Source organism: Aptenodytes forsteri, unplaced genomic scaffold (assembly GCF_000699145.1).
Source record: "Aptenodytes forsteri isolate BGI_AS27 unplaced genomic scaffold, ASM69914v1 Scaffold35, whole genome shotgun sequence".
NCBI lineage: Eukaryota > Metazoa > Chordata > Aves > Sphenisciformes > Spheniscidae > Aptenodytes > Aptenodytes forsteri.
The window spans coordinates 3,300,648-3,321,340 of NW_008795334.1; the positions used below are offsets into that span (position 1 = coordinate 3,300,648).

Genomic DNA, 20,693 nt, shown 5'->3' on the forward strand with positions numbered 1-20,693 from the left:
TGTCATCTGCAAACTTGCTGAGGGTGCACTCGATCCCGCTGTCTGTGTCATTGATGAAGATATTAAACAGTACCGGTCCCAATATGGACCCCTGCGGGATGCCACTCGTCACCAATCTCCATCTGGACATTGAGCTGTTGACCACTACCCTCTGGATGCTACCATCTAACCAATTCCTCACCCACCAGACAGTCCACCCATCAAATCCATACCTCTCCAGTCTAGAGAGAAGGGTGTTGTGGGGGACCGTGTCAAAGGCCTTACAGAGGTCCAGAGAGACGACATCTGTAGCTCTTCCCCTGTCCACTGATGCAGTCACTCCATCTCACAGAGCCATGCCCTAATTTCTCTCTTCCTTTTTTCCCTGGAGGCACCCCAGAAGTACACTGGAGGGCTAGAGGTATTTCAGAAACTTGAGACAGGTAGTGGTTTCAGTTCCATGAAAAACAAAAAAGGGCTGTTGAACTACCTTGTAAGAAAACTGTCTGGAATTGAGACTGGAAGGATGAGGTGCAAGTGCTGAAGTCTTTTGCTGTGAGTAATGTTCCTGACATAAGGTGTTAGAAGAAAATGATGGTGGAGTTACTTGATGCTTAACCTGTCTTTCAGAAAATTAAAGAGAGCAGCCAAATCCAGCTGTAAATGAACCAATTCCCTCAACTCTGAACTTCACCCACAGTGCAATATTTTTAAATCTCAAAGCTTTTCCCTAGTGGTAGGGAGATATGAAACAATGATGAGTAATTTCTCAGGACATAGTAGGTAGGAGCTAGCAGTCCATCATGCAGAGTGAATGTGCTTCCTCAGAAGAAATTAATGACCTACTTCCCTGATACACTTCTGCTTCATCAGAACTCTCCTTTCTCCTGGCTGTGAAAGTATCAATAGTCTTTTTCCTCCACACTCTTTCTCCTGTCTTCTACATGATTACGAAGCACCAGTTTAGTTCATTCTGTTGCCTTTTCCTTCACCATTTGTCATTGCTGGGTCTTTGATCTCCCTAAGCATGGGTGCAGGTGAGAAAAGCGGTCAAAAAGAATAAAATTAGGAAAGAGGTCTGCGAATAAAGGTAGGGTAGAGGAAGGACTGGAGAAGATTTTACCTACCTCTGGCTATAGATTTGAGCGGCTCACTTACTGATTCTCCTCCAAACAAATGTACCATTCTCACTTTGCTCTTGTTTTGAAATGGGGTGGGAGATTTCCTGACAGGCATGTGTATTTTTCCTCTCACAATAAAGCTGAGGACCTTGCAGGTAACTCCTACTGCAATCCAGATTCCTGTCAACTCTCTGACAGGTCCCGTAACACTTTATAACAGTGGAGCTGGGTAGAAAGACAAACTGCAAGGGCTAGGTTTAATAAAAGACTTTAGCACGCAGTCCAGACTGAAGTCAATAATCTTGTCTGTGGAAATCACTACCCTTCCTATAGGGAGTGGGAAACGTACCTTTCCTGGAAACAACAAGGAGATCAGTCTTGTCTTTTAGAGGAGGGCACGGTGGTGTAACCTCCCCTACTGTGTAAAATAATCACAGCACTCACCCAAGCAGGGAGGAACTGTGAAAGGGTTTGAAATCCTGTCTTGCATCGCATAGGTGAAGGCTGGCTTCTCCTGCTGTTGCTGTTTAATGTGCCTTACTGAGCATCCAGGGATAGAGGCATCATGGAGCCAGAAAGGAAGAAGGTACTCTGAGCCTATCAGTGTAGTCAGCTGGGAGGACAGGGCACTGGCCTCTGGCTTCTCCTGCTGTTGCTGTTTAATGTGCCTTACTGAGCATCCAGGGATAGAGGCATCATGGAGCCAGAAAGGAAGAAGGTACTCTGAGCCTATCAGTGTAGTCAGCTGGGAGGACAGGGCACTGGCTTCTGGACACCAACCCCAGGAGTTAAAAACTAGGACTCTTCTGCATCCTTACTGCCCTCTTTGGTATGCTTCATATGTAAGAAAGGATGCTGCCTCATGCTGCACCCACGCACCCTCTAAAAAGAAGGGGCCATATCTTTGTTTTCTGGGAAACATGATGCTGCTAGTGTTTATCAGAAGGGCTGCTTAGTTTCTAAATTCCTGTTTTGGGATGGTATTTAAGTGATAAATGATGAGCCAAAGAGCTTAGATTTAAGGTAGTGTTGAGCATGGCAAGAAGAGATGAATTGGGCACCTAAGGGATTAACAGAGAGGCATCTAGTCTGTAGTCACCACCAAAGCTGCAGCAACTGAGGAGGCGTTTTTAGGACTGCAAAACCTATCCAAATCCTACTGTAAGCACATACACACACTCTTTATTGCAAATAGACCTATATATTTATGCTTTTCTGTAACATAATTGAGCTGTGTTTCTCAGTAACGTATATAGCCACTATGAAGGTATTAGAAAGTGTTAATTAATGAAGAGGCAGAGATCACTGATGGCATAACGGAGTTAACACCCCTCCCGATTTTAGGAAAACTGAAGCTAGTTGTAACATGATATGAGATTTTGCTGCAAATGTCTTTTTGCTGTTTTTTTTTTCCTTCTTACTAGAGCTAAACACATTGGTATTCATTGAGTCTACAAATGAAAACCTAATTTTGTAATTAAATGTCAAGAAAATTATTTCACAACTTGCATAGAATAATACAGTCCCCATGAGCCTGGTATGACCCATGACTGTGTAGTGTGTAGTGAAGCACCTAAAACACCATTAATAAACATGTTTTGCAAGGATATAAAATAAATGAAGGCCCAAAGGCAAATTTTTAGCCTAAGGGACATTAGCTCTAGCAGATTATAATGCCACCTCTCTACAGCACCCAGAATTTAGTGTTTATCACAGCATGCAAAACAAGTAGCATAATGTAACATCAAATCTGCTTTGCAAGTACATGTGGAATGGCCTATATTATTTATTTTGACTAGTTCCTGGATTTTGATGGCTTTTATTTGATGTCTGTATCCTTATATGCCAATTGTAACGAAACATTCTTTTCTCCAAGCCAGCTGGCATAGGTTTCAGAGCTTGTTATTTGGGACAGTTGGTGGCTGGTACTCTCTGAACAGATACTTTATCAATCTAGTCCTTCAAAGATGAAAAGAAATGATTAGATAATTCCTTGCACAAGAAGAGACACATCTAAAGAGAGTATAATTTTCCTTCCCCAACAATGCTAGCAGTATGATGGCCCAGTAAACTTAAGACTGATATGGTCCCTTCTGTATGCTCTTAAATTATTTGCATGTGTTCCCTACTTTTCACATGCTTGGAGGGGAAGAACCGGTTTTTCTGGTTTATTAAAATATTATAAATTTGTAGGAGGCTAGAAAGGACAGTACCATAGTTGCAGGATGAAAGGAACTAATTCCTATGAAAGCAACTAATAATCTAAACTGTAGTAACAGTTAAGGAGAGAAAGATCTTCAGAAAAGCTGAACTGAAGGAAAAAGAGTAAAGCAAGCACTGTGATAATAGAGATTAAAGCTTTCCTTGGCTTCATAAACCACACCCTTTACACACTTGAAAAAGATTGCAGCTGATAAAGAATAGCATTACTTAAAGTATTCAGTGTCAACAATCTTTACAGTTAATTCACATCACCAAATATTACAATGAGAATGCTAACCCTAATAATGTAATTTATATTAAATATAAATCCATCTTTTCATAAAGGCACCTTCAGAATTGCCACATTTCAAAAACTGTTGTTCTGCAATACTACCCAACATTAGTTTTCCATTTACAATATAGATGAACAAAATCACCTTTATAAATCCTCTTAGCTTTCACTTACCATGCTTCTTCAAGAATGGAATAGGTTAAAGTAAAACCTTACCTATAGTAGCTTTCTATTGGGATATCTTCATGCCTCTTCTAACACTAATTTTTAACTAAAAGGTAATCAGACCTAAAATTAATGGTAAGTGTACAAGCACTAAATACTAAATACTGCCTGCAGGTAATAGGTCAAGTCATTAGCTAAATGTTTAAATATTCTGTAGCAAATCCCCATGGGAAATGAATGAAATATAACAAAGAACATCAGGTCATGACACTTCTCTCAATAAAAACACTATCTTCCCTATGCCATGCAATGGCATGACCGAGAGGCAGAGTATACATTCTGCAAAAGTATGTGGCCAGGCGATGCGCTGATTCTCCAGCCACGAGTAGCACTACTATTCTAAATTCTTTTTAAACAGTTTTAAGCATTAAAGTAATTTCTATACTATGCAAAATAGTTAACAAGAAAAAAACATGTAGTTTACTCATAATAATTGCAGTTTCCATAGCATTCTAAGCAAGTATTCTCCACTTCATTTTTTTGAGGTGGAATGGAATAAAAAGTTACTCTGTGAGGTTTTCCAGTTATGAAAGAAAGAAGCATATGATAATTACCTGCTACATGGCATGCTAACAGAACAGTAACTCCAAAAAAAGCACCTTGCCCTAAAAGCAAGTATTTTAAGAGAAAAGAAGCAATACCTTATGGATGCATACCAGTATCACTATGAAGAACACGGATACTGTCTCTTATTTCACTTCTGTAAATTAGTAGCTTTCATTGAAGAAAAAAGGATCCTGTGAAATTATACACTCTGATTATCTTAAAAAACAGACCCAGCTACTGCTAGCTGGATTTAACAATAATCAGACTGAAAAGTGAGCTAGTTACTTTGTGGGTAGGTGTTTATTTCTGGGTCCGTTATTGGAGAACGAAAGGATCCCTGAAGTGAATCTCTGTATTTGAGAAAAGGGAAGGTATATACCCTAGGTGCAAGCAATAGCATTAAGAATTCTCCTTGAACTTATCAACTGCCTGCTAAATACTGTAAAGTATGCTCTTTCTTTACACAGAAGTAGAATTGCAAGGTTTAGGATTTTTGCCACCCCCCACCCCAACTTCTGCAGAATAGCCAATGTTGGCTTTCTGATCTACAGTTCAATTTGTTGAATAGACCATTACATCTAGCTGATTACAATACTACCTTAGAAGATGGTTTGGTAAAGCTCTTGAGGGTCAAGAGAAAATAAACCTCATAAATCTCATGCAGCTTATTTCTTCCTCTACACATTGTACACAGAATGATAGAAATTTGAGATCATGCTAATCTTGTTCTCACTAATATGGTCATTTATATTAAATATAATACTTTCTGGAAAAACCTTTCTGGAAGGCAGCACCAAAAATTCTATTTATGTCAAGAAAAAGAAATACAGCGACTTAGCAGAAAATATGTACAGTCTTCTGACTGTAGGCTGAAAATGCAAGCTATTTTAAGACTACATCAAAACCCATGCAGTTTCTATGTTCCATGGAAAAGTTGCCTGATGAATCTTATAGCTATTTTCAATGGGATATGTTTAAAAAATGGGTAAGCATTTTTAGACCCTAGATTTTAGATTTAGAGAATCAGAGATGATTCACAGGAAAATACATTCCCAGCCATAAAGCAGATCAAGGAACTCACTTACAATAGCTTAATCATATATCACCCCGTGCTTGATTCCACTCTGTGTGTATGTGTGTTGTTCAGAGACAAACAACGTGGAAAGGGATATACACCCTTTGCCTGTTAGTCTGGAGGCTGTGAAAGAAGACCAAGGCTTGCTGAGGGGAAAGTTGCATACCATGTCTTTAAAATTGAATCACTTTTTCTATTTTGAAGGATTTAAAAAAATGTACAAAGCTCTACTTTGATATTCACAGAAAAATCTTTCCTGTTGGCCAAGTCCACCTAAAACAGGGTTAGTGTCCACAGACATATACTTCACTTCAGATTAATGCCACAAGTCCTGTGGAGCCATTCCTGATACACTGTATGACCCCAAACCCACTTATGTTAGAGGGAGTTCTTATTTGGACGGGTTTTGAATCAGATGTGGAGTGAGAAGAAAATTCATAGTTTGATATTTTTTTCTTGGAATATACTTTATTGGGAGAGGTGGTCTGTTGTGCCACGTCTGGTTCCAGCTATTTCTCCTCATTCACTTAAAAACTATATATAGAGCTGCTTCCTTGAGGAAAATTAAATTCTGAAATGTACCAAGCACGTGTAACTTATGCTGAATTCCTAAAGAGCACTGGGTGCTTAGCATTCCCCCTAAACTGTCTGTTTTACTATAGACACATTTGACTGACTTTAGCTTCCCTAACTTAAAATGTGTGGCAATTTTCCTAGGAGAGCAAAAGCAAAATGTAACTCAGGTGTTCCAGAACCTGTATATATTCAGTTTTCACTTTAGGAATAAACCCTAAAGTAACACCAGAACTGAAATGGGAGTTGAAGACAAACAGCAGAGCTGGTGTAATATAATTTGGAATTTTCTCTGAGCTGGAATACGCTCAGAATTAATTATCAAACATTTGTACTAAGCAGAGAGAACCAAGTAGCAGTGTACTTCATGGAATGATTAAAGCATGCATTGTACTGTAGGAACAACAAGATCCAGAGATGTAAAAAACATTTCACTCCTCAATTTACCATATATTGTCTTCAATTTCAGGGAGATTTAAGGATATGCCAAATATTGTAAATTGCTAATGTTCTTTTAAAATCCTGCTGGAATCCCAATTTTATAATGTTAGGTCTTTTTTAATAGTTCATTAATGCTGAAATTAACAACAAGCTGTCAATAATTTGAGAGGGATAATGTAAATTGCAGTGTCTGTTCAGAATAGGTAGCAAACGTTTTTACTATTCTTTGGACCAGATGATTTGAATGATGAGTGGGGAGAATCTCTTAGGTTTGTACAAACCCAAACATATTTAATTGGGCAAACCGTTACAGGCGACAAACTAACATTTCATTTCCATTTCTCCTTTTCATTTTACAATTTTTCAGGATGTAGTCATGCAAGAACAGCAGTTCAGGCAGAGTTCTGTGTGGTGCCGCACAGATGGAAGAGAGCACCCACGTATTATAACTTGCAGGGTGTGTTTGAAGAGAAGTGCAGAGAAGCCTGCCAGTTCTCTCATCTGTACTAAGTGCAGTGTCTTCAGAATAGGTAGCAAACGTTTTTACTATTCTTTGGACCAGATGATTTGAATGATGAGTGGGGAGAATCTCTTAGGTTTGTACAAACCCAAACATATTTAATTGGGCAAACCGTTACAGGCGACAAACTAACATTTCATTTCCATTTCTCCTTTTCATTTTACAATTTTTCAGGATGTAGTCATGCAAGAACAGCAGTTCAGGCAGAGTTCTGTGTGGTGCCGCACAGATGGAAGAGAGCACCCACGTATTATAACTTGCAGGGTGTGTTTGAAGAGAAGTGCAGAGAAGCCTGCCAGTTCTCTCATCTGTACTAAGGCGTAATAAACAGCAGGTTAGTACTGGAGTATTAGTTAGGGAACCCCAATAAAAGGGCAGTAAACTTATTCTGCAAATAACCACTATACACTAACGACACCCTAAGTAGCTCAAGGCCTTAACTGGTATCAAGCACTGTACTTGGGTTCCTAAAGTAGCAGTCTAACTCCCTAGTGTCTCCTTGCTGTTAATGGAGAAACAGTCATCCAGAAGATGACTCAGATATTACTGGAAGTACCTATATCTTTCTACTAGTTGTTAAAGGTGTCAAGACTAGGTCCGTAATAGATGAATCCTGTTCACGATCAGTACTAGTTGTGGGATGATAATTGTCACTCTACCATCCTGTTTGTATTGCCATCTCTTATGAATTTACTAGGAAACGTAACCCAACAAAATGTAAAGGTTCCAGTGATGCACGGAACGTATTTTGTCTTTGGTATTGTTATGCATTGCAGAGTTTAAGCAGTTCACAATTTAATAAATATACTGCATTTCAATCTCCCCATGTAGTTTCCAGAGACAACCAGTATAATTTCTGCATAAAATTTGTACGTAAAGTATTTTTCCCACAGAAATAGTACTTTTCTCCTCAGAAATAAATCTTGATAAATTATTCTGTAGATCAAAAATAGCATGCTATGTATTTACCTACAGTAAAGGCTATGAGTTTTTAAATGATCACGTATAACAGGCACTGATTTTACACAGCAAAAACCCAACCAAACAAAAAACCCAACCTAACCAAAACCCAAAGAACTCCCTGCTCTCTTAATTGGATCAAGTGTTGATACAGCTCAGGCAGTAGGTAAGAGGGGGACTGTACATTCCCAAAGACAGTGTCACAGGAAATGAATTACCCATTTTTTTCAGAACTGCTTCCTCCTTTGTGTTTACGAATATGTGTTCATTTGGATTTTGTTGTTTCGTATCTGAAGAAAAGCTTAGGACTTCCAACTTAGGCACTGCACTAATTTAAGAACTGAATTTCATTTTCGTTCCATCTGATACCACAATGCAGGCACAAAGTGCCATAAAGAAACACTTTCTAAAATCAATCCATATCTGCTAGTTAATTCTGAATAGTCCCATTTAATCCCAGATCTGTGTCTGAATTGAAAAAGCGGTAATTGAAAAGTAAAAAAAAATACCCAGCTGAATGGAAGTGGCACATTTTATAGAACTTTCTCAAGAAATGGGAAGTTGCCCAAAGCCTGCAGTGCCAAAGTCAGTTTTTAATTATGTTACTATAAATTAAAACTAATTATGCTTGTTGGAGTAGAATCATCTTCAATTTGTGTTGTAAATGAAATAAACCCCATCCCACTAAGGTACAACAGAGCAAAAAACAAATGTGCATAAAGAGATTTCTGTAGTTTTGCCAGTCTAGTCATTGAGAGAGCTATTACTCTGGCCCATACTTGGAAAACCTGAAATAAATATTGAAGTCGTTGGTCCACTGCAACCTCTTTGCTAACTGTTTTGTTCTGTTTAAAATTTCTGATTTGGCTTGATTTCTTTCCTTAGTAACAATATCAGGCAGGCAATTCTTAACAGCTTCAAGATTCTGAGCTGCTAAAATATGCAGCAGTGGTACACGACGAGGTTTCCTTCACTGTCAGAGATTTTAGAACATCTATGTCTAAAGACACTGGGTGTTGCTACAGGAAAAATGCCACGCCTTTCTGTTCCAACTCTGTTTTTTCATCAAAGGGAAGATAAAAAGTAGGAAAATAAACCCAGAAAACTAAATTTAGTCATGTAAGATGGAAGCTACCCAAACTCTTTAGAGATCTGGGCCAGCGTGTGCTTGTGAAAAACAGTGTCATGACAGCATCAAACCAGCCCAGACTCAGTACTCCAAGCGCCGGCTCTTTATGGTCAAGTGGTGAGGACGGCCTTTGTTTCCCAGGGCTCTGAAGCTAAGTAACAGTGAGGCAAGCAGGTGAATGAAACAGAGCCAGCGAGATGGTTGTAGAAGTACAGAACAACACATGCTACAGCTTGCTCTTTGTCTAATCTTTGGCATGGAGAGAAGTGATCTCCAGCCTTCACAGCAGGCAGTGTTTTGTATCCTTCCCGTCCCCACGGGATTCTGTGGTTTCATTTTGCTAAATCTTTAAAATTCTTCCCTTAAAAGAAAAAATAATCAAGGACTTGCAGTTTTTTCAGAACTCCTCTCTGCCTTATTATGACAAGTCTAAGAAGTAGAGTTCACTTAGCTACGTTTAGGTATAGAGGAGAAATCTACCTTTTCTAAATTATTTTCTTAGCAAATATATTATGGAAAAGAAAATTTGGAATAGCAAAGGCATGGTCTTAAAATTGTTTTCCATTGAAGTCTAACATCAAAACACAGGTTAGTAAGTTGGAATTAAAGCTGTCAAAGGAGAGTGGCAGGTGTCCTTTGATGTCTGAACGACAAGCTTTTCCACTACCCTTCCAGTTGCAATAAACAAGTGACTATGGAGAGGACAATCAGTAGTATATCAGTAGTAAACAGAAGCAGTGTTTTTTTACTTTCAGACCGATCCTTGAAAACTTGTAATAAAAACATGTAATAGCAAAATGCTTGTAATTTAGTAAAACTTATACTAACAATTAGTATAGTAATTGACAAAATTAGTTAAGTAGGATTAGGCACATTTACTTGAAAACATTCAGCCTGATGGATACATACTGAACGAGTCTGTCTTTTGCCCTGTATGCGCTGGTACTTCTACAGCACTAGAATGAAACTGGAACTGAATTTATCTAATGTAGGCAGCATATCTATTTTTTTCTCTGCAAGCACTTTGTCTTAAAATAATGTTGGTTGTCTTCTTAAACACAAATAAAGAGTTTTATAGAGGTTAATTTAACTTAAGACTTATCCTAATATCTCTGCAGTCCCACAACTATGCATAGAAAAATAATTGTCATACATCCCCCATTTATTTCTCACAAAGATGGAGCCTCAAGAGAGCTGATGATAAAGAATTAAATATGTTTTGCAATAATATAAATATTTAACTTTTAGAGAAGTATCCTTGATCATAGCAAATGCTACTCATTGTGGCCATTTTTATACTTTCACTGAAGTCTCCCTTGCACATAGTACTTCTCATATACAAAATAAACCCACATTCTTCCCAAATCATCTTGTCTTTTGTTTTGATGCTTTAATAGATGCTGGTAAGTATGCAGTATATACCACTGAATAGCCAATCTCATTAGAGAGATTCCCTATCTAGCTCTACCAAGAAAGTTAAAGAACAGCCTTACTCTTCACAGATAAAGAGGATATGCTACTCTCTAAGCAGCTGGGAAAAGGTATTTTTCAAAAGTTATAATTTTTTTGTCTATGCACTAAAAACTAATACAGTCAGCATACCATGCACTAAACTGGTCTTTAAATATTTTTCAAGTTAACTATGTTCATCTTAAAACATGGTACAAATCTTTCTAAGCACAGAAGAAAGAGAAAAAAATGCACTACTCTGAATTGTATATTTAATATAAAATCAGTGACAGCAAAATCTATTGTGTATGATTCATTGGAAGGGGGAAAAGCATACCTGGCAGGACTTTATATATACAGCCTACTCCCAGTGCCTTTCAGCTATTAGAACCCTACACAATGTTTGGCACGACTTCATAAATTCATACTGCTTCAGCTGTAAAAGCTGTGAGGGATAGCTGAAAACTGTTGAGCTTGATGTAAAACAACAGGTTCATCTACAGAAAAAGACCTCTCTGACATTAAAATAAATATGTAAAGCTTTATAAACCACTCCTGTAAAAGTGGTTCAGTCTCTCCTTTAGGCCTAATAGGAAAAGCCAGTGAAGATCTTTTTTGCCAGCTTTACTGACTCTTGAAGAATCCTAAAAGCAACGCTTGTTCTGGCAACAGTAAAGAGAAGGCAGAGAGTAGGAAAACCACAAAGACTCAGAGCCTCCTCAGGTTGTCACCGACCTCCAGTCTTTTCACGCTCTAATACCTGGCATCCTAACTCATCCTGGGTTTATGATACAAAACGGCAAAATGCAGACCAGAGCAGATAGTTCTTCGCTGCTGCTGTGCTTTTGTACGTCAGTCCTTCTAGGCCAGCCAATAATGCATGTGTGAGAAGTGCCAAGAATTAATTAATGGTGGCCTCCTTAAACAAGTAGTCCATACTTCTGTTGTGACAGTAGTACAGTCATACCTCGTCATTTCTAAACCCATCTTGCTATGGGGCCTGATCACGAAAGATCCTTCTTTCATCTCCACTAATACTGAGTAATCACTGTTAATCTACAGTGCTGTATAGGGAAACACTTGGATGCAGTATAGCAAATGTACAGTGAGGAATATCAAATATTGTAGACAGAAGAAAAGAATAAATTTGTTACTGAATCATGTGTGAATCAATGCTAACATTATATTTTTGTTGTAAAGTAAAACATTATTTTTATACCCACAACAAAACATGGACCTGCAGAACTTTTCAAGCAATCTTCTAACAGCTTCATACGAGTCTTTTGCAGCTCAGGACTGTCCCATTCGTCTGCTTCAACACCCCAGTATAGGTCTATGACCTGGAAAATAGTATGCAACATTGTTACTTTATCATATGCCCTTTCTACCTACCAAATTAAAAATTAGTTTTATCAACATTTTGTGTACTGCTAAGCATGGCTCTGCAGTGCAGTAAAAGGCAAGGAGGTCTATATCCAGTCCTTACGCAGACTGGCAGGGTTTTCTTAGGTAAATGACAATTCAAGCCTTTTATTTCCCCTCCCAGATAGTCCCTCCTGGGACAGTCTCTCATTTCATATTCATATTTTTTTGCAGAGATTAGCATGACAAGACCTTGATTTGATGCAGTCTTTATTTGCTACTAGATTGCATATAATGGATAGGTAAGAATAATGACAAAAGCATTGATAAAATCCTGGCTCCATGGAAATTAATGGGAGTTTTGCTGTGGATCACAGTCAAGACCACGACTTGACACCCTGTGTCACTTGTATCCACAGGATATATACTCATGCTGTGCACATGGCTCAAAAGAAAGAATAGGTGCGGTTCTGTAATATCGTACTTCCTTTGTTAGCTGGTCTTTGTTACTTTGGAAGCAGAGATTGTATAGATATGCAATGGCAGACAGCTTGCTGTCCAGCCTTTCATCTGTAGCTAGACTCAGTTTTGTGATGGTAATTAGTTGCAAACAAACTCCTGGAAGAAACTGAAATATGGATGTTAAACTTATTTGAAGAAATTAAGTGATGAAGTGTGATTTCACTACACATTTTAACTAAAAGGCTGAAGTCTTACTGTGGGAAATTGAATTTAAAAGAATAGGGATGATATGTATGCATTTCTTTTGGAACAAAACTTATGGTACATGCTACTACTCTCTCATTTAAGCTACTATTGATTGTTAACATCATGTATATAACTTGAACAAAAGAAGTCCAAGTGCACAGTTAAAAAAAAAATCAAAACTGTATTAAGACATGAATATACTACAATATTGTTTATTATAATATTATTTGTACTGTGGAAGCACTCTGCTGTTTCCATAAGAAACAGAATCACAAAACTAGCTGTTGTCTAAACAGATCATAAAAATCAGCCTGAAGACCTAATATAAGAACTAATAATGGGTTGATATAAAAGTAAAAGTCACCAGTTTACAGCTGATTTACAGAATTAATCTCCTTGGAAAATTTCTCATAACAATAAATGCCAAGGTTTTAAGACCTAATCCTAGAAGTACTTATGCCCATGTTTAATTTCACTACCAACAGTCTCGTTGGTTATTTCTGCCAGAAAAGTCTGGGACGCGTATAAGTGTTTGCTGGAGTAGGTACACTGTTGCCAAACATGAGAGGTAATGTACCGTCTGACTGATGATGATTGAAATAGCCCAATGTATAGAATGCATTGTAGCTTACACTGCCAAGAAAATATACTTAATATCTTTATTTTTTACAGAGACTCGGTTCCAAAATTTTGCTGGAACAAGCAGCTTCTGCTTTACAAAACTGCATCTCAAACAGCCTTCCTATTTCCCTCATTTGAACTGATTTCTTCTCTGTCCTTTTCTAAATGTCTTTTAGTCTCATTAGGAAAAAAGTGTTCCCTTTTTTCCTCTCTCCCTTCTGTTATTTATCTATACGACTTCATTATTGAACTTCACATTGTATTCAGCTGATTACTTGAATGATGTATGATAGAGCTTAAGTATTCTAGTCATAAAATTAGAGCATTGTAGCATACAGTCAAAAATATTTGAATTACTGGTTGAATGAATTTATTGTGCTGCTCAAGTTCATCTGAAACATAAAAGCAATTTCTATTTTAATTAACTGTTCAGAAATCACTGTAATTCTGTAAATGTGAAGAGGAAATTCTCTGGAGTAGCAGATATTGTAGGGGCTCAGCGGCTGCCTTCTGTGTGTTATAATGTTATAGATTATTTTTATGGGGTAACACAATTTTTGTGCATAGTATCTTAATGTGTTATAATTTTGTCCTGCAAGAGGAAATATTTTAGCCATCAAACCTCTGAAGACACCAAGAATTTCAAAATGAGGGGCTTATCGGTTATTCTTAATGCTAACTAAAATAAATAGGATTTACAAAATTAAAGAAAAGGAGCAAGAAGACAGCTGTATCTGATGTTGAAGTACATTTTTACTTATACTTGGAAAAACTGTGTGACAAACACCCACTCTAACTTTCAGCAAGGCTGCCAACGTGAGATAACAACCAGTGCTCTGAGTGAGAGCTACTTACACACAGTGGACTGACACTGCTCTAGTTCAGTTCCACACTAGTCACCTAATGGAGACTTTTCGTTCATAATTCAGTGTTTCCTTTTGCTTATTTTAGCTTTTGTCCTACCAATCTTACAGTTTCACAGATTTTTCTAAGGAAATGAGATAATTTTATCTCTATTGCTTCCAAGAGCTTAAAAAAACCACTAAAAAATTTCATTCATGCAAAATTCCACTTTCCTTCTAGCATATATCACATGGTGAAAATGATTTGAAACAGTTAATTGTTCCCAAGAAGAAAAAAGCATGCTGCTAATGAACTATGGTTAGTTATCTTCCCAAAATTTTCTATTACAATTACTTTCTTTAGCCTCTCTGTCCTCCCCTAAAAAAATACGGTATTTCAGGTACAAAACACCGTGCAGTCTGAAAGTCGTCTTCTCGGCTTACTTGCTTTCTGTCTTCACCAATAGCTGTTTTTCAGAAATATTTTCTGATTCAATGGAAAAGGAAGTCCATCGAGCAAACAAAATCATAGAGTGATTGAATATATTCAGTTCTGCTTCCACACACGTGGTGGTTATGTTCCCTAACAGCTCCCACCAACTTGAGGACGCCTGACAGATCTCATGCTTTGCAACAACTGAAACACTTATCAGTGCAGCCAGATGACTCAGCAGAAGCTGGAGCAATGAGTGTACTCAAATGCATTTCATTTGGGTCACAATTTATCAGGAAGAGGGCGTCTTCAGGACACCCTATATTATAGTGCATTTGTGGTAGCCACACGCAAGGTAGTTCTTGTTTGGTCAGTAGAAGATTACATATCGGGATGAAAAGTTATGTGTTCTGCTCCGTACAGGGAAATGTAAATTTATCCCTGTACCTGAAAAGTACATAATACTTTCTTGACACCACTGCACTAAAACCTGTAGTCTTGATTTTGCATGCTAACCTAAGAAACTCAGTGTATCAGGAATGGAAAAGGCAAAAAGAATGTTTTGATAAAAGTCTACCTCAGAGCCTCCTCCAAAATGCTTTACTACTTTCCCTTGGTAATTTTTTGTAACATTTTTCCTACTTTGCTTCCACAGAAATGTGATAGCTTTCTAGCTGTTTTCAGAAACGTGTCAGTGGAGCAGTCTCTCAGACCTGATCTCAATATAAGGATGCTCCTGGTGTTGAAACTATATAATAAAGTAATTTGCTTCCATGAATATCAACTAGAGTAAACTTAATTATTCCCCCCCTAGAGACTACATTACAATCCATTTGAAGAAAGACATGTTCCCTCTCACAAAGAATTCAGTGGATTATGATCTACTTGGAAGAGACATTTCCCTCCTGTCTCCTCAAAGATGACAGAGAAATAAAGAGTTTATATTTTCTGTTAATATCACGCAATAGTAACAGGAGAAAAATGCTTTATTATTTAAATATCTTTTGCTATTCCTTGCATGTACCACTGCAGCTGGGACTTCCCAATCAGCTGATGAGCTAGGACCTTCAGATGAAATTCTTTTATAGCCATAATCAAAAATCACTCTGGAATTTACCACCATGCAGATTCAGCAACTCCACTGTGACTCAGGGAATTAAAACCAAATATCCTAATTTAAGAACTTGTTATTTTGATTAAAAACCAGCTGCACGGGCATCAAGAATAATACACTGGGAGGAACAGGATGTTGCATAAAAGGCATTAGCTGTTGCCAAGTAAGCTACACTCTGGAGAGCTGAGTTTTTGGGGTCACTAAGACGGGAGGTTAATACTAGTATGTGAGGAAGGCTTGAGGATGTAGAACCAGAATTTTTGAAAAATTGAACAACGTTTTTACAGCATCGCATGCTGTATTTGTTTCTCTTAGCAGAAAGCCAGTTCCAGGCCTGCTGACATATATGGGACTTCACTGGATGACTTTACTGGACTGTGAATTAGGATATACCTGACTTAAAAGTACCAGTGACTTTAACTGTGATGCTAAACCCATGTGTTTTAAGTCAAATGCAACTGTATTTATTACTGACTGGCTCTTACCAAAGAGGTGGATGGGTCTATGTCTTCCATGACACAAAGGAAAACATGAACTGACTGAAGCAATGGGAATTTTACAATTGACATTAAAGGAAGCAAATTCCATAGTACATAATCACAATAGAAATGTTCCACATTCAATTCATTTTGGTAATCAGTTTCAATATTCACCTGCTTAAATTAGTTTCCACATTACAGTGGAAGACAAACCCGTAGTTAGAGTAGATATAATATAACAATTATGTGAATATACAGATGGTGCTACTTCAATGATGATTACATGAAATTAAAAATAGGTTGCATTAACTTAAGTATGGTTTCTAGAAGTACAACACAGTAATTCAGATGTAACATTATTTCTTCTTAAATACTCTGAATATCTAAAATAGAGGTGGTTTCATTAAGTTTCTAATGTGAAAGTCATCAGTTTGTTGCCTTATTACTTTTACCACTGTCCTGGTTTCGGCAGGGTTAGAGTTAATTTCCTTCCTAGTAGCTGGTACAGTGCTGTGTTTTGGATTTAGGGTGAGAACAATGTTGATAACACACCAATGTTTTAGTTGTTGCTAGGTAGTGTTTACACTAGTCAAGGACTTGTCAGCTTCCCATGCTCTACCGACTAGACGTCATGCTCAGCATATAAAGCTGGGGGAAGAAGAGGGCAGGGGGGGACGTTTGGAGTGATGGCGTTTGTCTTCCCAAGTAACCGTTACGCGTGATGGAGCCCTGCTTTCCTGGAGATGGCTGAACACCTGCCTGCCCATGGGAAGTAGTGAATGAATTCCTTGTTTTGCTTTGCTTGCGTGCGTGGCTTTTGCTTTACCTATTAAACTGTCTTTATCTCAACCCACGAGTTTTTCTCACTTTTACCCTTCCGATTCTCTCCCCCATCCCACCGGGGGGGAGTGAGCGAGCGGCTGCGTGGTGCTTAGTTGCCAACTGAGATTAAACCACAACAACCACCAATGCAATGTTGCATGGTAAAACCATGTAGTTTTTTCATCTATTCAGAATTTACCTCAAATCTGCCTGTAAAATAATTTAAGTACATCAATTCTGTACAATTAACATGAAATACATTTTTTGCAATTTTCTATTTTACCAATGATATTTAAAAATGTTATCTGTTCTAAATAGAGTTAATTTCAAGAAAAAGTAATGCAAGATTCAACACATCAAAACCTACCTGAAATTCCAGCCCATAGTTTTCCCTGCAGAATTCTCTCAGCTTAGGATACACATGTTCTCTTAGGGCGCTCCTTTCTGCTATTGTATCTGTGTTGGGGAAAAAGATGTTATTAACAATATTTTTATGAACTCTGTTCTTTTAGTCAGAGATACAGATTTATCACATTAAAAAGACACCCCCTCCCCCAATGAAAATCAATTGCTGGGATTTAATCTCCAAACTGTACGTTGTACACTCAGCTTAGGATACACATGTTCTCTTAGGGCGCTCCTTTCTGCTATTGTATCTGTGTTGGGGAAAAAGATGTTATTAACAATATTTTTATGAACTCTGTTCTTTTAGTCAGAGATACAGATTTATCACATTAAAAAGACACCCCCTCCCCCAATGAAAATCAATTGCTGGGATTTAATCTCCAAACTGTACGTTGTACAAACATATAAATGTGTTTGTGCTATGTTAGGCTTCATACACATCTTAAAATTGCAGCATATTTCAATACAGCGCAGCTGAATTAATTTTTGTAATTCAGCAGTCAGAATTTCTTTATCAGTTTGACTTCTATTTAATTTTCAGGAAGCTGAACTTTACAAATTAGAAACACCATGGAACAAAGAGATATACCAAAGATGAAATAGATCTCTATAATTAGAGATAAATCAATAACATGGACTAATGACATTGTGTCAAACACTATCACTTTCTTCACCATCTTTAATCTGATAGTATCTTAAAAGGAAGAAAGCTGTTAATGGCATTATTTATGGTATCTTTTGGTCCAGGCGATTCCTGCTATCATACTAAATGCACAGTTCTGACATCATGTTATTCTCACCATGCAAAATGACGTGTTTTGATAACGAAGTACAATATGGTAATGACGCCAAAATTATTATTAAGTTCTGTCTGTCCAAGTTAATCTGAACACATTTATATAAAACATATCACTCAAGAAACATACTGTAAAATTTGAAGTAAATTTGGTTAGTAATGAAATCTTGCATAGATAATAAATTTTATTATCTCCCAGTAAGACTAAGATATGTGATGGATTTTGCTAGGTCTAAATTGTGACCAGTGTTGATAGAGTTAAGACACAGAGGGATGACACTGTTGCTAAGTTATTTTCAAAAATAAAACACAACTGTTGTAAACTACTAGATCTGAGCACCAGGTGATGAAAAATAAAACAGCGTTAACTTATGAATGATGGAAAACATCTACTGCAGTTAAAGCAATATTTGTATAACTGCACTGAAACAAAACAATAGGTTAAAACTGATTTAACAATCCCCATGTTGTTGTAAACCAGAGATATATGTGCAAATCTAACAATGTTTTGTTTATCAGAGCCCCAGCTGATACATCTAAGTCAGAGGTCTGTTCATAGAATCAGTCACAGATTTATATTCTTTCTTATTTTGACAATTCTAGGAGAGTGTGAAATCTGTAATTTAATTCATTACACCAAAATCTTAATATCCTTCTTAATATTTAAATATACCTTTGAAATATTAAATAAATGTGTGCTATAATTACCATTTATCTTTATAAACAGAAAACAATCCAGAACACCTCCAGAGAAATATTTTCTTATGAAATCTGCACCAAGGTAAAAAGGCTATAGCACAAAGGCTCAAAAGTACAGCCATGAACTTAATCCAATTTATCTGAATTACCACAGTTCTTCCTTCACAAACTTCTGATGGGGAAAAAAGTCAAAGGCGTAGTAGTTTTCATAAAACATCCTCTCTAAGTGCAACAATACTATGCATTTATTATTTCACGTTTTAAAATATACTAACTATGCCAATGTGTTCTGAAGACAAAGAACGGTCCAGAGGCGTTAGTCAAGTCCTTGCTCCATTGCAAGCTTTCTATTTGACTGTGGGCACGCCACTCAAGGCAAGATCCTATATCTGCAGTGCACAGCTTTTATATATCCAATTTGAACACTGCAAATAAGACAGACCCTGCTCTGGATTACATTCAGAGCAGTGTGGCCTCACTCTCTCTCTCCTCATTTCCCTCTCGGGAAGTTATTACCCTCCTCTCCCGGGCACTGAAGAGGCTGCACCAGGAGTGCTGTGCTCAGCTCTGGGCACCCCAAATCAGGAGGATGGGGAGGAAACTGGAGAAGGTACTGAGATGGTCAGGGGCCAAGAGCACATGGCCTACAAGGGGAGATTGAGGGATCTGGGCTTGTTTAGTCTGGCAAAGAGTATAAGGGGGACCTAACCACAGCCTACAACTATTTCTAAGGCACTTAGAAAGATGATGGAGCCAAGCTCTTTGTGGCAGTGTCAGACAGTACAACAAAGGCAACGACAACGTATTTCAGCTTGGGAAGTTCAGGTTGGACACTAGGAGAAGCTCCTCTGTCCTTGGAGCTCTTCAAGACTCAACTAGGCAAGTTCATGGTTGACCAAGTTACTGTTGGCAGCTCTTCAAGAGGGAGGTTAGCCCAGATGACCTCCTGAGTCCCCCTTGCAACCAGCAGTGATCCTGTCTCTCAGAAGAACCTGCAGTTTTGGCTTAGCTGTCCAGGCCCCTCGTACAGTGCCTGGGAAGACTTTTGTTACTGCGTGGGCACGTGGGAGCAAAACTGTAGAGTAAAACAGCTGGTGCCAAGGACCCAATATCCATGCCATATGTATTTCAGGAGATTTTACTTTGGATTGGGCTCAACCCCCACAAACATTTGGAGTGCATTAGGTGAGATCCTGGAGTTATTTTCCTGTTTTTCATCCAAAGGAACCCAGTTCATGCACACCAAGACTGCTCTCTGATGTGAGTCAAAGTATATTAGATAGTGATGATCGAGAGATTCACCTCTGAAATGTACTCCAGATCTGGATGAATACAGATGCATCCTACAAATATTTTCGAATGGAGTGCAAAAACCAACGCTCTCAGCCCAGAGGTGCCTGGGTTAGTACATAAGGAGTAGAGGGACGGATGAGTTGCTCCCTCCTTAGGATCCACAGTCATTAATTTTCTCTCATACTTTAGTGCCTAAGTCAACCTTTTCTTGCAGAATGTAGTACACAGCTAACAGGCGCATTAGCCAGAGGGTTGCACTGTGCTGACGCAGCAGTATTATTTTGGCTCCAAAGCAACTTTTCTTAGTGCCAGTTTGGAGTCACTGTACTGCACGGTATTGCTGTACCTTGTGATAAAAGCTGCTTGCGTACTTTGCTTAGTTTGAAATACTTCACTTTTTTTTTTTTACCCTCACAGTAACTGAGGCCCTTAGATCAGTCAGTGATAGAAGACTATATATTCTATACTCTTTGCCTTAACACAGGTTAATTTTGGCATGCAAATCTAGGAAAACACAGAGCATATCTTCACAATTGAGTAAACTGTTGAAAACCAAATTACTACTCAGTTACTGAGCTAAAACAAAATGATTCTTGCCTCTCTAAAC

The 20,693-nt window shown here is 37.9% G+C and overlaps 1 protein-coding gene across 1 annotated transcript in view; it reads right to left on the reverse strand.

Moving 5' to 3' along the window:
* The window catches only part of NWD2 (NACHT and WD repeat domain containing 2), a 66,780-nt gene that overhangs the window by 18,968 nt on the left and 27,119 nt on the right, over positions 1-20,693 (reverse strand). The window contains exons 2-3 of the mRNA XM_009280176.1: positions 17,261-17,349; positions 11,736-11,852 (exon numbers count right to left, since the gene is read on the reverse strand). Coding sequence (XP_009278451.1) covers positions 11,736-11,852; positions 17,261-17,349 — 206 coding nt within the window. The remainder of the gene's footprint in view (positions 1-11,735; positions 11,853-17,260; positions 17,350-20,693) is intronic.